This window comes from Elephantulus edwardii, unplaced genomic scaffold (assembly GCF_000299155.1).
Source record: "Elephantulus edwardii isolate Elephantulus edwardi_28Jun2011 unplaced genomic scaffold, EleEdw1.0 scaffold00072, whole genome shotgun sequence".
Classification (NCBI taxonomy): domain Eukaryota; kingdom Metazoa; phylum Chordata; class Mammalia; order Macroscelidea; family Macroscelididae; genus Elephantulus; species Elephantulus edwardii.
The window spans coordinates 3,683,325-3,697,800 of record NW_006399822.1 but is presented as its reverse complement, the minus strand read 5'-3'; the positions used below and the strand labels follow the sequence as shown (position 1 = coordinate 3,697,800).

The following is a 14,476-nucleotide window of genomic DNA, read 5'->3' as shown; positions in this document are numbered from 1 at the left end:
GTGGACAGTTAGTGAAAGAGAAGACCTTCAACAAGATGGACTGACACTGTGACAACTGTAATAATGCACTCGTGCGATTCAGAGATCCTGAGGATGGCATAGGAGAGGGCGAGGGTCACCTCTGCTGTCCACAGGGTCCCTGCGAGTTGTCTTTGGCAGGCGACACATAACAACACCAATGATCCAGTTGGACCAGCCTGAGTTACGTCACTTGCTTATTGACCCTCTCGACTAGAGATCAAGTGTCTTTGTTAACTCTCCTTCCAAACCATTTCCAAGAAGAAGACAGCATTCCACTCTGGGAATGCTCCCATGAGACTCCATGAGGAGGAAGGCCAGAAGGCTAAACAGACAATTTAAAACTCAGGCAACAAGATTTGTGCAGAACTCTAAGTTGCTAGACCGAGTCTCTTTCCCTTCAGTAAATAGACATTTATTGAGCACCAATAACCAGCTGACCCCATCTGTTTTAGTGGGGGTACGAGGATGAGTCAATATTAATGGTTTGGTTTTGTATGTGTCTACGGATCGGGCAGCCTTCATTTTATTGAGCTTCGCTTTCTTGTGCACTGCAGATATTGCCTTTTTAAAAAGTTGGAGGTTTGAGCGATTCTGTTGGCACCATTTTTCCAACACCCTGTGCTCTCTTCTTGCCTCGGTGTCACATGTTGGTAATTCTTGCAGACTTTCAAGCATTTTCATCATGCTATTGCTCGCTTAATAGTCTACAGCATAGTGTCAACATAACTTTTATAGGCACTTGGAAAGCAAATAATGCATGTGACTGGCTTTATTGCGATACTTGCTTCATGGAGCTGGTCTTAAAGCAAACCCACAATATCTGTGAGATGTACCTGTATTCCCTGATGGGCCCTGGCACCTCAAAGGACCTAGCACAGCTTCCAGAAGGAACATTCTTAATGCAGAGAAATGAGTCACATGGGAGGAGGTGCCCGTCAACCTTCCCGGAGAAGTTGCCTCAGTATGATTCTATGCCTACAGGGCTCCGTTGGGCTTCCTCTCACCTCCTCTCTGCCCCAACATAGCATATTTCATTCCAAATTTGTAGGTGTGCGCTCAAGCTCCTCACTCAAGTTTCAGTCTTCGTGAAAGATCCATCTCCCCAGACACATTAAGCCAACTCCTAATTGCACATTGTTGTATACTTCCATTGCGAGCATCATTCACAGGCAGCTGACACTCCAGTCGTAGAACAACAGCTTGCAGCATCACCAGGCTACCCGATATGTATTTACTGATCAAGTTGGAGAACACATGTTTGCAAGATGCGCAGTGTCACAGCCTTGCCAGCAATTTGCCAGTTCCTTCTTCCCATTGAACTCCCCATTGTCAGGTCCTCTGGGTGTGTTCTGTTTCAGTATCCTGGCCCGTTTGTGTCTCCTTACTGCAGTAATGACCAGCACCCTCCCTCCATTCACACCTCCTGAGCCCCTTGGTAGTCATTGCTGTGACTTCAGGCAGGTATTTACCTAACAGATGCAGCCCTGGAGCCATCCATCATCAGTCCTGTGCTACAGTTTGGGTAGAGATGCAGGCCACTTTTGTCCTCTGGTCTTCCAAGCATGCAAAGATGTCCCTCGCCTAGCTCAAGTGGGTCAGGGCAAAGGTTGTTCTTGAGCCCATTTACTGGGAAGGTTCTTGAAGCTCAGTGATTGCTATATATCACCCAATGTTAACTGTTTAATTGGCAGGAGCCTCTCTGGAGAGCACAGGGGAAGCGTGCTGGAGTGCTCGGGTTTACATTTGGTGCTGCTGTTTGGAATCCCTTGTCGGTTGCTGTTGTCATGGTGACCTTGTATATAACAAGGAAGCACTGCCCCATCCTGTACCTTCCTGGTCACCGCAGACCCATCTGAGTCCATTGTTGGGGTTATTCTTGTCAATCCCTCACCTTCACTGACTCTCCAAGCGCCATATCCCTCTCTGATTATTGGTCCTTTCTTATGTCAAATGCTCAGACCATATACCGAGATCCATACCGCTGTATTGGCTAGTAGAGCACCAGCCCTTTCTTCCTAGTGTTAGACTGAGAGCTCTGTGGAAACCTTCCCACCCTGGCTGAACCACAGGGGTGTTTTAAACACGACTGGTGTGGCTCAAACACAGGCCAACACAGTATGACACAGTGACATACTGGTGACAGTTCTGCTGCCTGACAGCTAGGTAACCTGGATGAGTGACTCCCCCCACCGCCAACAGATCCCCTCTCTGTGAAGCAAGAACAAACATACTACAGTGGTTGATTTGAGCTGTCAGCTTGTCTGAGTGATGACATGAAATTGTCTGGTCAAACGAAAGTCCAGATGCTATTATGAAGTAGTTACATGTGATTGTCTCAATTGTCCTTAAGTAAAGCAGATTGTTCTCCATCTTATGGATGGGCCACATCCAATCAGTGGAAACCCTTAGGAGAAAAAAAGGGGAATGTTATCCAGGGAGTAAGTACTCTGTGTTCGAGCCATAAACAGACATCTTGCCAGAGCTTTCTCACTCCTTTTCCTCCTGTTTTTAACCTTTAATTGTGATTTGGCAAAACATTATAGAGCAAACTGGTTTTCCATTCAGCAGTTCATACATGTTTAGTTTCATGACATTGGTTACAATCCCAACTTCCTATTTCCTCCTCGGGTTTCCTGTTTTTATTCATCCTTTCTCCCTACCCCTCCCTTACTTTGAGCTTTATCCCTGGTCAAAAGCTGCTCTTTGACCTCCTAGGGTAGCTTGGTCTAAGGTCTGTGTTCCTCTGTCATGGTAATTCACAACCCAGTCAGCCTATTCTCTGCAGGAAGGTTGAGTGGGTGAAATTTCTTCTTTGCCAGGCTTGGAGGTGACTGACAGCCATATTCTTGAGGGTTCCACCAGTCTCTATATCACCAGAAAACCAGGTCATTTTTATGACTTTGGGACTCCCTCACTTCTCCCATTACCTAACAATGTACGGATTTGGGAACACAAACCTAAACTAGTCTTCAACCAATATTGGAGGTCAATGTTTTTTGGGGGGGCTTGTCAACCACTCTCAGTCGCATAATTCCTGAAAATATGACTATTTCTTTAGCAAACTCCAAGGAAGACCAACACCTACCTCCCAGAGTGCTGAAGGAGTGAGTGACTGGCATGCTTAGGGCAATCCCTGTAACTGTGTGAGTCCTCTGTAAATATTGGCTCTTCTTAATGTTAAGCAGTCCGACAGTGCCCATCTAAATAACTGCACAGTCATTCGTGGTGGTGATCCTGGGCAGGCTGTTTGCATTCTCAGAGCCTTTGTTCTCCCTTTTAAAATGAGGATACTATAACTTCTCAGGCAGGGCTAGCTATTACAAGGGCTACTCCAAGTACTAGAAAACCCACAAGACCTTTTATTTTGTTTTGGAATCACTGAGAAAAAACCAAAAGGTTCAAACCTCCAAGCCTTTCAGTGAGAGGTCTTCCCATATGCCCCAAGCCCCTCCCATGTCTCGAGTTGAATGGACTAGAGGATTTACGGCTCTGATGGCTTAATGGTAAGGAACTGTGTTGCGAGATAGGGTCTGTCCAGATGACAAAGCTACAAGATTGGGGAGTCCAGAGTTCTTTAATCACACTTGAAAGGAGCTGTCCTTGAAAAGGGACCACCCGGACAGGAGTGAGAAACTGACCTTTTGTTAAGCTGGTTGGAATTTCAGGGCTGGTTTGTTATTTCCCCTTAGGGTATCCTGATAGGGCCTATCCTTTTAAATTGTCAAACTGCTTATCCTTAAAATAGATCCAGATGATAAGAACAATAGACCTATTGTTCAGAGTTAGCTAGGAGTTAATTTACATTCAGTAAGAATTAAAATGCTAATTATTTACTCATTTCCCATTCCACCTTCATCATAACCTTTAGCAGAAATTAAAAAGATAAGACAATGTAGCTACTCTCTCTTCATTTACTCATTCACTTGCTCATTTATTTATTTACTCATGCAGTCTACAAATATTTACTAAACTCCCACTATAGACAACACGTTGGCCTGCTGTCCTGGAAAGTGTTCATGCTTTGAGTTTTATGTAATTTAACTAGTGATTCTAAATGACGTTCTGTGCCATCAAGTCAAAGCTGAATCCTAAGGACCCCATGGGACAAGGCAAAACTGCCCCATGGAGTTTTCTGGGTTATCATCTTTACAGAACCAGATTCACAAGTCTTCTGTGAGACTGCTCCTGAATTCAGAACACTCACCTTAGTTCATGACCAAGTGTATAACCACTGGACCACCAAACCCCCTGACTTCAAGTCCATTAAAGTTCATAACAATCATAGCAATATTGTTCTTGTTATTGTTGGGTTCTGTGGAGTCAGAACAGAATGATAGCTGGCCTTCTAGTGTATTTTCAGAGACAGTTAATGGCATGGGAGGAGATTGCCCATCCTTCTCCCCTAGAGCAGCTGGTGGATTCGAACCATGTGCCATTGAGATTGCAGCACAGCTTCTTACTCTAGGGTTTTCCAAGGTTCTAATCTTCAGACAAGCAGACTGATTCCATATTTTTTCCTAAGGATTAAATGATGGATTTGAACTGCTGACCTTTAGGTTAGCAGCCCAGTACTTAATTTAGCACATCACCAGGACCCCTTCAGTGATATTATCATATTTTACGTCTATTTGTATAATCAATAGTATTCATGTTTGTACCTTTATGGTGAATAAAATAGAGATATTACCAGTCTTTGGAAACTTATAGAAAGATAATTCCAAGAAAGATAAATAAGTCACTGTTCAGCATTTGAATGTGAGTGTTGAAAGCCTCTTACTTTTTGAGACAGTTGTAAGATAAAAAGGCTCAGAGAACCGGGTGAAGAGAAACAAAAGAGTTTATTAGTGGCTCTCGGGCAGATTTACTGTCTGAGGCCAGAGAAGGTCAGGGTCAGGCAGCAAAGTTGCAGATGAGGAAATTACAGGCCAAACTTTACAGGTGGAGGTTGGGGGGAGGTCAGCCTAGTGGTCAGTTCTCCGTGGAGGGTGTTAATTGGGTGGCCTTTGTTAGTTCCCAAATATGGAGCTACACAGTCAAGCAAGATGTGGTTGGTGGTCATGCTCTTTTCTGATTGGCCATTGCCGTCTTACACCAGGAGGATTGAACGTCTCTCAGAAGATGTGGTCAGTGTGGAATGTTGCCCAGCTCCCAGGTGGCCTTTCAACAGTGATATGAATACTTGTCAGATGGGATCAAGAAGGGCCTGTTTTTGGAAAAAGGCATCACCCTGGGAAAGTTAGGGCTCTAGCCCATCAGAGCTTATAAGGAGTACAGGATGGGGTGAGATGCAGGATGGGGCGAGGTTCAGATCTGTTGTTCACAGGATTGCTGAAGCATAGTCTACTCAGTGGCACTCACCAGCTATGTGAGGCCTCTCCCTCAGAGCTGTTAACTCTTGGGATGAACGATTCTCTGTGACTGGGCTGCCTGGCATTGTAGGATACTGGACAGCATCCTTGACCTGCCCCACTAGACACCAGGAGCACCCCTCTAGGTGTGACAATAAAAATGTCTGACTGCTGGCGAGCCAGTTCTGACTCCCAGCCACCCTCTCCAAAAGAGGAGAGCTGCCCCATGGGGTCTACCGGCTGTGAGTCTTGGTGGAAGCAGACTGCCTCACTGTTCTCCCACAGAGCTGCTGGTGGATCTGAACCTTTTACTTAGCAACTGAATGTTAGTATCCCCTACTGGTCAAAAGATCCCTTAGTAGAAAACCATCGTGCAAGAAAATGCATTTTTAAAAAACTCCTTCAATGGATTAAAAAACAAAAAGTCAGATGCATGAGTTGATTTAATTTTTGCTAGAACTGTAATGGGAAAATACTTTCATACTTAAGTTCAGCTACTCCACATTAATTCTAGTGTAAAAAAATCCATAATATTAGTTTGGAACATTAGACTAAAAACTCAAAAGACTTCCTTGGTGTTGAGTCAGAACTAACCCGCCTCTGACCCTCCAGCAGGTTTCTGAAGCTCTGAGTCACATGGAAGGACATTGTCCAACTTCCTGCCACTTCTTTCCACTGGGAGATTTGAACCACCAGCAAGGTGTGGTCTTTGGGTTCGCAGTGCAGCTCCCCACAGACTAGGTCACCACAGTGTCCACCAAAAATTGCTTTTCCGAAGGGTTTTGAGCAAAATCAGTGATTTCAGCCAAGGACTGACTGTCCCTTTTCAAATGGGCTGCGAAGGAAGGAAGGATGGATCCACAGAGTGAATTCCAGAGGAAATAAAACGAGGCCCTAAAGGGAAGCATGACAGGAAGGACCCCAGGCTCAGCGGCATGTTTGTTCATATCACGGAAACAGTTACCCTTCCACACGCCAGGCCCACAGCAGCTTCATTACGTGACAGCTCTCCAGGAAAGCGGGGCAGAGACGCTCAAGACTGACGGCTGAGCAGACTTAACTAAGCGATTGAAATAATCATACGGTGAGCTTGTCGCCACCACCTATTTCTTGGCACAAAAATAGCCCCCCTCTGAAAGCAGGTGGAAGACAACCATTGCTCACTTGTCATAACTTATTACATATTTGACTGCCAATTTGTACTTAAAAAGCCACCTTGCTCCAGGGAGGTGAAACACATTTGAGAGAAGTCTCTCGCATTTCCAATCAAGTCGGCGGTAATTGCAGCTGCACATAGGTGCTCACGGCTGCGACCCGACAGCATCAGCAGCTGTCTCGAAAACGGACCACAGCCTCGTTTTTAAGAGCAGACCTGTCTTCCCATTTGGGGCTCCTTCCTAAACAGAAATGTTTCTTAGAAGTAAGGATGGGGAGATTTCATCTCACATACCCTGAACCAGTGACAAACTGGCATCAGTCTCTGGAGAAAACCTTTTGCTTGGTAACATAGAGGTCAGCACAGAGAAGGCAGACTCTGGGCAAGGTGGGTGACATGGGGCTTGAGCCCTGCAGAGGCTGTGAGGATGGAACGAATTGGGCAGGGTCTTACTCTGCCGTGAACATTACAGCTCGAAAGGCACCCACCACCTTTAGTTCTTCCAGCATTACCCCACTCCATTATATTTTACTGTTGAAATTTGAGCTACTCTCGACATGTAAACAGATTGGCATTCGATCTAAACCTCAAGTTCTCCAACCTCTCTTGACATTTCCAGACCGCTGGTCACCCCAGACTTGTGTTTCAGTAATGTAACCAGAAAACCAAACACCAGATCGCACTGTCGTAGGTCCGCCTGACTCATGATGACCGGCCAGCAAGTCTCGGAGGTGGAAACTCGCTGAGAGGAGATGACTCCATGTGTTGCTCCTGTTGGGGCTGATGAGTTCACCAGTGTATCAGTTAGCAGCCTGCACGTAAGGCACTGTGATGGAGAACGCAGCTTTAAATACACTCTGCAGTGTATCGCAGTCCTCACCATGCCCAGCTGTCCTCAGACCACTTTGATCATGTACATTATATCAGCTTATTATGCAACAATGAATGAATCTTTTTTTTTAATTGGGAAAAACATATTGGGGGTACAAGGAGGTGAGGGTTGGGGGCAGAAGGGTGAGGATGGGCCAGGATGCAGTTGCAGAGCTGCACAGTTATGTCGGTGGGGGGAGCAGGTGAAGGAAATGATGAGGGTCCAGTGCGGACCAGATGCTACAGAGGAATGACAAGCATTTTCCAATAGTAATTAAACCAACTGTCTTAATGATTTGGGAATTGGATGCCGACTCTCTGGCTTCTTCATGCTGAACAGGGGCATAGATGTAAAGGGGGGAAGGGAGGACGCTTTATCACCTTACTAGTGGTCTTGGGTTACAGCTGCTTGCCTTCTTGCTCTGTTAGAAGATATTTTCCTGTCATTTGCTCCCCTCTGGACTGCAAAGTGTTTTCCCAGGTGGGTCCAGTGGGGATGGCTGGTTGAACCCAGAGGCTCCATCCTCCTTTGCTTCCTTAGCTGTCAGTTGTATTTCCTTTTTGTCACTGGCACTGGGTTCAGGGTCAATTCTGGAGTAAAACTCAGAGTTAAGGTAACCTATAGGAAAGGGAGCAAACCTAGAGAGAACAAACTTGTGAGTTACAAATAGAAGGGCTTTGAGGGTCTTCCTTTCAGGTTTACTGGGGGGGGGGGAGGTGGCAGAAGGTGGCCTAGGTAACATTGGATACCCTAGGCATTCTTTTTTTCTTTTTCTTTTTTCTCCTTCCGCACCCAGGGGTCAGATGGCACAATCTGGGGGATTGAGGAGCTCACCCTGAGGGCTGCAAGCCGGGGGCCAAGGGCAGCCTGCCCCGGGCAGAGGGTCGCGACGGCTCGCCCTGAGCCGGGGGCCAAGAGCAGCCTGCCCCAGGCAGGGCAACACCCTCCAGGAGCTGGCTGGTATACTCTCCCTCCAATTGCTCCACCCCAGTCTGGTCCCCTCGCCTAACTGAGAACTCTGTGGTCAGGGATAGTGTTTCCAATTCCAGCACTGCCACCTTTACCCCCCCCCATAAGTGGTCATACTATATTTTGAAGTAGGTGTCACTGCCCTCCCCCTTTATATATGATAAAGGGAAACTGAGAATTGTGAACAGACTCCCCCCAGGTCTAACCATCTTTTGGCAGAAGCATTCAACAGAACAAAATATGTGGTGCATTTAGGATGTGGGTCCTCTTGTGCATGCTGCCACTGTTAAGATCATCAGACTCACAGTGACTTTCAGCAATCCATTGCATAGGCAATCGTCTTCTTTGGCCTGTCCAAGGAAACCCAAACCTGCAGATGGCAGGCATGCATCCCATCCCCCAACTCCTATACAGGTGGCCAGCGTGGTGCATGCCCCCCCTCCAGCGCTGGAGGCCTGCAGGAGGTGCACGGCCCCCCCAGCGTGGGCGGCCTTTAGGGGCACGCCCCTCCACGCCACCGCTCGGGCACTCGGCGGCTGCATGGACCCTCTTGTGTGGGCAGCTGGCCGGCGCCCGCTTCCCCCACAGCCGCCATCCTGGCTCCAAGAATTCTCTCCAGACCAAGTCCACCTTGCCACAGTGTGGTGGCTTCACTGTACCAGTCTTGAGGAGGACCAGTGCCCGGCATCCATCCTGGGTGAGGGAATCCATTCGTTCCAGCTGTGGAAGCCTCATGGAGCAGCAGCAGCTGTGTGGCGCGGTGCGCGCTCTGCGGGGTTGGGGGGGGGAGGAGAGCCACAAGACTCACCCATTTCTCCTTGGGAATCCTTGAATTCCTGTTGTTGAGCCTCAGTCTTCACTGAGGGCCAGTCATTAACTGTTTAAGTGTTCAATTATCAATAAGCCAAAGTCTGTGGAAGGCCATAATGGCCCTGCTTTAAGTGGTTCGCTGCTCCCGTAGCTCACCACGCTGTCTCTCCCTCCACCGCCATCTTGGATCAACTCAATGAATGAATCTTCTAAAAAACCAACAAAAAAATGGGGAGGTGAGGGAGGAAAATGTGCAACACGAATGGATGGAAATCCAAGTTGTCTATAAACATTCAATAAAAGCATGATAATTTTTTTTAAATTATATAAGCTTTTGAGCTTGTCACCCCTGGGCTGGTCCCATATCATCAGGCTCTATGGGTCTGGGCTGCTGTAAAGAAAGAGAAATGCTAAAGGTCTTTGACATCTTCATTTAAACTCAGGGAGACCCCAAATGTTATGAGTCCTCTGACTCCAGACATGCACAAACATCATCGTCTCAGTATATTAGTTACCAATGAGAATAAAGACCTGACGCAGGGGAACTGTATGAGAATGACCTCGAAGAAAAGAAATCTCAACAGAATAGTGGTTTTGCCCAAATAGTAGAGTGAGCCATCTCTTGAAAGTCCCATCTGCAATCTGAGTGGCCTCCCATGACTGGTGAAAGGACCACCCCCCTTTATCATCACATCTGCCCTCTGCTTCTCAAGGGTCCCTTGTGCTGAAGCTGCAGAGAAGCAGAACATCAAGCAAACAGCAGATTCAAAGTCACTACAGTAGATGTCTACTCCTTGATGCTTTCAGTTGCTTCATATGCGTGTGAAAGTTGAACAGTGAATAAGGAAGATCAAAGAAGAATTGAGGATGCCTTTGAATAGTGGTGCCGGCCAAAGTATTGGATAAATGTGGCCCAAATGTTCCTTAGAAATGAGACTTGGTTTCACCTATGTTAGGCAGGCCATCAAAAGGGACCAGTCCCTAGTGAAGGACATTATGCTGGGTAGAGCAGAGGGTCATTGAAGGTGAGATGGACTGGTACAGTGGCTCCAACAGTCGATGTAAAGACAGCCTAGACGGTGAGGGTGGTGCAGAGCCAGACTGTATGTCCTCCTGTACACAGGGTCACTGTAAGTGGGACACAACTCCAGGCCTCCTAACAATATCATCACAGCAGAGGTCAGCCTTCAGTCTGAGAGATAACACTGAGAGGAGGGCTATCTGACCGCAGCATGACAATCTTAACTGTTGGTTGACAGCCTTCGCCAACGAGAGAGAGGTATTCTCAATGCAACCTGTATTTCTTTTGTTTTACTATTTCATCTGGCTTTGGGAGTGGTAGGGTGATTAGAATCAAGAGAAGATAGAAATGTACTGTGTGGGGACTCACAGCCAGCAGCAATGTAGCTTTCTCAGGGGTGCACACAGCCCTGACGAGCGTGCAGGGAGGCGGGTGAGCTGCTGGACGTGAAGGAGGCCTTTCTCAGGGGTGCACACAGCCCTGACGAGCATGAAGTCAGGTGGGTGAGCTGAGGGATGTGAAGGAGGCCTTCTCAGGATGCAGCATGAGGGCTTCAGTAAGAGTTCCTGATGATGGAATTATGTCCCCCAAAATGCATGTTGTAAATCCTGCCTCCTCTTCCCATACAAGTAACCCATTTGGTAATAGGGTTTTCTATGCTAGATGAATGAGGGTGCTTACAGATGTGTCTTAAACTATTTAGTCACATATGTTAAGGATATATAGTGTGTTGTGTGGTTTTTTTTCTTGGATGGTATAGCCTTTTTATTGTTAAAAAAATTCTAAAGCTTGGCTATTTGCAAAGACTACTAAAACTTAATAAGCCTAGAGAAATTCAGTCATGTATAAAGAGAGAGCTAAAGCAAGAAACCTACAAATTTAGGGCCGGTTTGGGAGAGAGAGAGAGCAAAAGGACATGAAGTGAAGAAGGGCAGAAACGGGTTTATTCCTGCCTCAGGACTCTTCTTTGAACACTGATGGCATGGTTCATAGCTGAAAGGTCAGCAGTTCCAGTCCACCGGCCGCTCCTGAGCAGGAAGATGAGTGATCCCCTCCCGTAAGGCTTTACAGTCCGAGAAACCCAGAGGAGGGCACCTACCTATAGGTCAGAATCTATGGAGAGCCGGTAGATTGGGCCTCTTCTTGGGTTCACCTGGGCACCAGCGATCCCAGGCTCTCTGTGGCCACAGTCTGGACCTGTTTACTGATCTAGCCATCACACAACAAGCCTACATGAGTAATCCCACTCACTCTGGAGAGTGAGAGGAGCAGATAAGATACAGAAGCAGGTGAGCATCAGGGGAGGAGAGGTGGACGCCACAGAGAGCTCTCCAAGAGATGCTGAGGACATTAGGGGAGCGGAGGCCAGGCAGAGAGAGCCTTTCCCTTGAGCTGGGGCCCCCAATTTCTACTTGCTGCCTCATCTTCACTTTCATGATACAATTCTTTGATGCATAAAGTGGTTCTTACTTTGTTTTCTCAATTTTGCTGAAGATTAATGTATCTATTTTATATGTGATATTTTAATGTTATATGCATTTTAGATAGAGGTAGACAGGTAGTATGGACAGACAGATAGATCCATTCATTCAGCTCTCTTCCTAACCTCTTCACTAGCAGAAAGCATCAACATGCCTTTTTGCAGCTTGCTTTCAACAACACCCGGCCCGAGACCCTACACCTAGTGGATGCCCAGTAAACACTGTTGAAGTGAATGTGGTCATTGTCACAAAGCCAATCCACCCTGGAGGGAAATCTCGTGAAAATAAACAGTGTATCAGCACAAGGAAAAATTAAGCTGTCACTCTGCTGAGTAGCAAAGATTTCTCTCCTTTCTTGCAGGTCTTAGCTGATGGAGTGGCAGGACAAAAGCTAAACCACAGCACAGCCAGGGAGACAGGGCCCCCTTTAATTTGGAAAGTGCCTAGCATGTTCCTTCACTGTCACTGCCTGCCAGGGGGGCGGTCCTGACCATCAGTGTCCCCCCCTCGGTGACTGGTAACCATCTCCTGCCCTCTGTCCTGCCCCCACAGGGACCACGGTGATGCGGATGACAGCCTTCGACGCGGATGACCCTGCCACCGACAATGCCCTCCTGCGGTACAATATCCGTCAGCAGACGCCTGACAAGCCGTCTCCCAACATGTTCTACATCGATCCCGAGAAAGGAGACATTGTCACCGTCGTGTCACCTGCACTGCTGGACCGGGAGGTGAGCTGGAAGCAAGGCTTTTTCTCTGGCGCGGGAATAGAATGTTGTTCGCACATAACAGAAGACCCGGGTCTTGATTCAAGGATGTTTTATGTTGTAAAGATGGAGATATTTGTGTGTGGCTGAGAGGGGAAAGCCAGAGGGGAGATAGCATAGTGTGTGAGGGCCAAAGAGCAAAGGCTACAAAGGCTGCGTCGTTGAAGTGACTTGCATCCGTTCCACCCGAGGCTTCTCCTTCCTCATTTATTCTGTAGAATTTTGTGATTCTAGTTTCTACTGCTATTCTTGACCTTTCTTCCAGAAAAAAGGGGGCAGAGGCAAATGCAGATCAGACCCTTAGCGTCAGTGTTCACAGTTAAAGTGTTCAGGGACCAAGTGTGGCTGGTGACAACTTGATTCTCATCATGGAAAATTCCATGTGGTGATCAAGTCTGGTCGTGAGTATGCATTTCGTGAGAGCAAGGGCTGTGGTGGTTATGCAGGTTGGTTCTTCCACCCGCTGGCACAATTCCTGGCTCGCCTCAAACCCTAATTATGGGAGGTTGGTATAAAGGAGAAAGTCAAGACAGTGCTAGAAATGACATGAAAAGAGGAAACACTTCTGAGGAGGGGGAAGTTATTTCCGGGGAGAGAGGGAATGAATTTGTATGGCAACTATGCTGTCACTTGGAAAATGTTAACTGTTTCTCGTTAAAATAGAGAAGTAGAAATGACACGCACTGAACCCACTTCCTTCATCACACCTTCCGTTGTTTTGCGGCTGCCATATTGTCTTTTTCTTTGGAGGCTCGTGATGACTTTGCAACACTGTCTTCGCTCCCCCCGAACAACACATCTTTGTACACAAGTGTGTGTGTGTGTGTACACACACACACACAAACACACACACAAGCTTATCTTCCTAAAACCTCCAATCTTCCCTAAAAGTTCTCACACGTTCTTACTGGACTAAGATGAAATGCCTTGATTTCTCTCTGTATGCATTTGCACTAATCAAAAATGTCTTGTTAAGTCTTGTGTCACAAACAAAAATGCTAACATATTAGATCATTTGCATTTTAAGTTTGTTTGGAGGACAGACGTATCTGCAAGCTGGCGATCTTTTCATTTGGCCTTTTATGAAACTGTAATAAGTATGTGAGTAACAGGAGTGAATTAAGCATTTCTAGCCACAATACATAAACAGAACCACAAAAAAGGATAAACGCAATTTATCGAAAATTGCAAAATCAATGAAAACAAATGGGCAGTGTCGCCGTTCATCGAGGGTTTCCAGAGTTCATTGCTGACCCAGGTAACACTGGCCTGGCTGCAAGGGAGGGCTGCCCGGGGCTTGGACAAAGCCTTAGAGGCAGTACTTGGGCTGCCATAAGCTGCTCGTGGGCTTGTTTGCTAAAGGGCTAGAAGGTGACTCCAAGTGCTGTGTCTTCAGAGGGACAGAGCTAGCTTATCAGTCATCTGTACGTCACTCTTTGCCACGGTGTGAAATGTGCTTCATTTCTCTGAGCGTCAGCACTATCCCCCGTGATTCGTTGACTATGAAGAGTTCTGTCTTAGTTACTTAGTGTTGCTGGAACACGAATACCACAACTGATGGATCTGACCTTACTGATTAGGAGACTAGAAGTCCAAATTCAGGGTGCCAGCTCTGGGAAGGGCTTTCTATCTGTGCCATTCTGGAAGAAGTCTGCAGGCCAGGTAGTCTGTTGAGATCTCCATGTAGCTCAATGGTCCATGTAAAGGTGCTTCCCAGTGCAGAGGCCTGTGTCCAAGGGACATGTACCACCCCTAGCTCCTTCTCTGCTCTCATTTCTCTTTTTACCTCTGTGAGAGGAAAGGTGATACACGCCCCAGGGAGGCTCCCCTGTGGCGTCCCACTCTAATCCCTACACAATTGATGAGCTGGTTAAATCTCAGATCACACTGGTGGATGACAGTCATTCCACAGCTGCCTCTAATTCTGCTTCCTTAATCAACTTGATGTTTAGTGTCATTAAGTCAGAGCTCACCCATAGCTGAGCCTCCAGCCAGTTTTCAGAGGCAGTAAATGCAGACAAGGAGATTGCCC

General features: G+C 47.0%; 1 protein-coding gene across 1 annotated transcript in view; it reads left to right on the top strand.

The window, feature by feature from the left end:
- The window catches only part of CDH13 (cadherin 13), a 1,061,540-nt gene that overhangs the window by 846,628 nt on the left and 200,436 nt on the right, over nt 1-14,476 (top strand). The window contains exon 7 of the mRNA XM_006888881.1: nt 12,230-12,408. Coding sequence (XP_006888943.1) covers nt 12,230-12,408 — 179 coding nt within the window. The remainder of the gene's footprint in view (nt 1-12,229; nt 12,409-14,476) is intronic.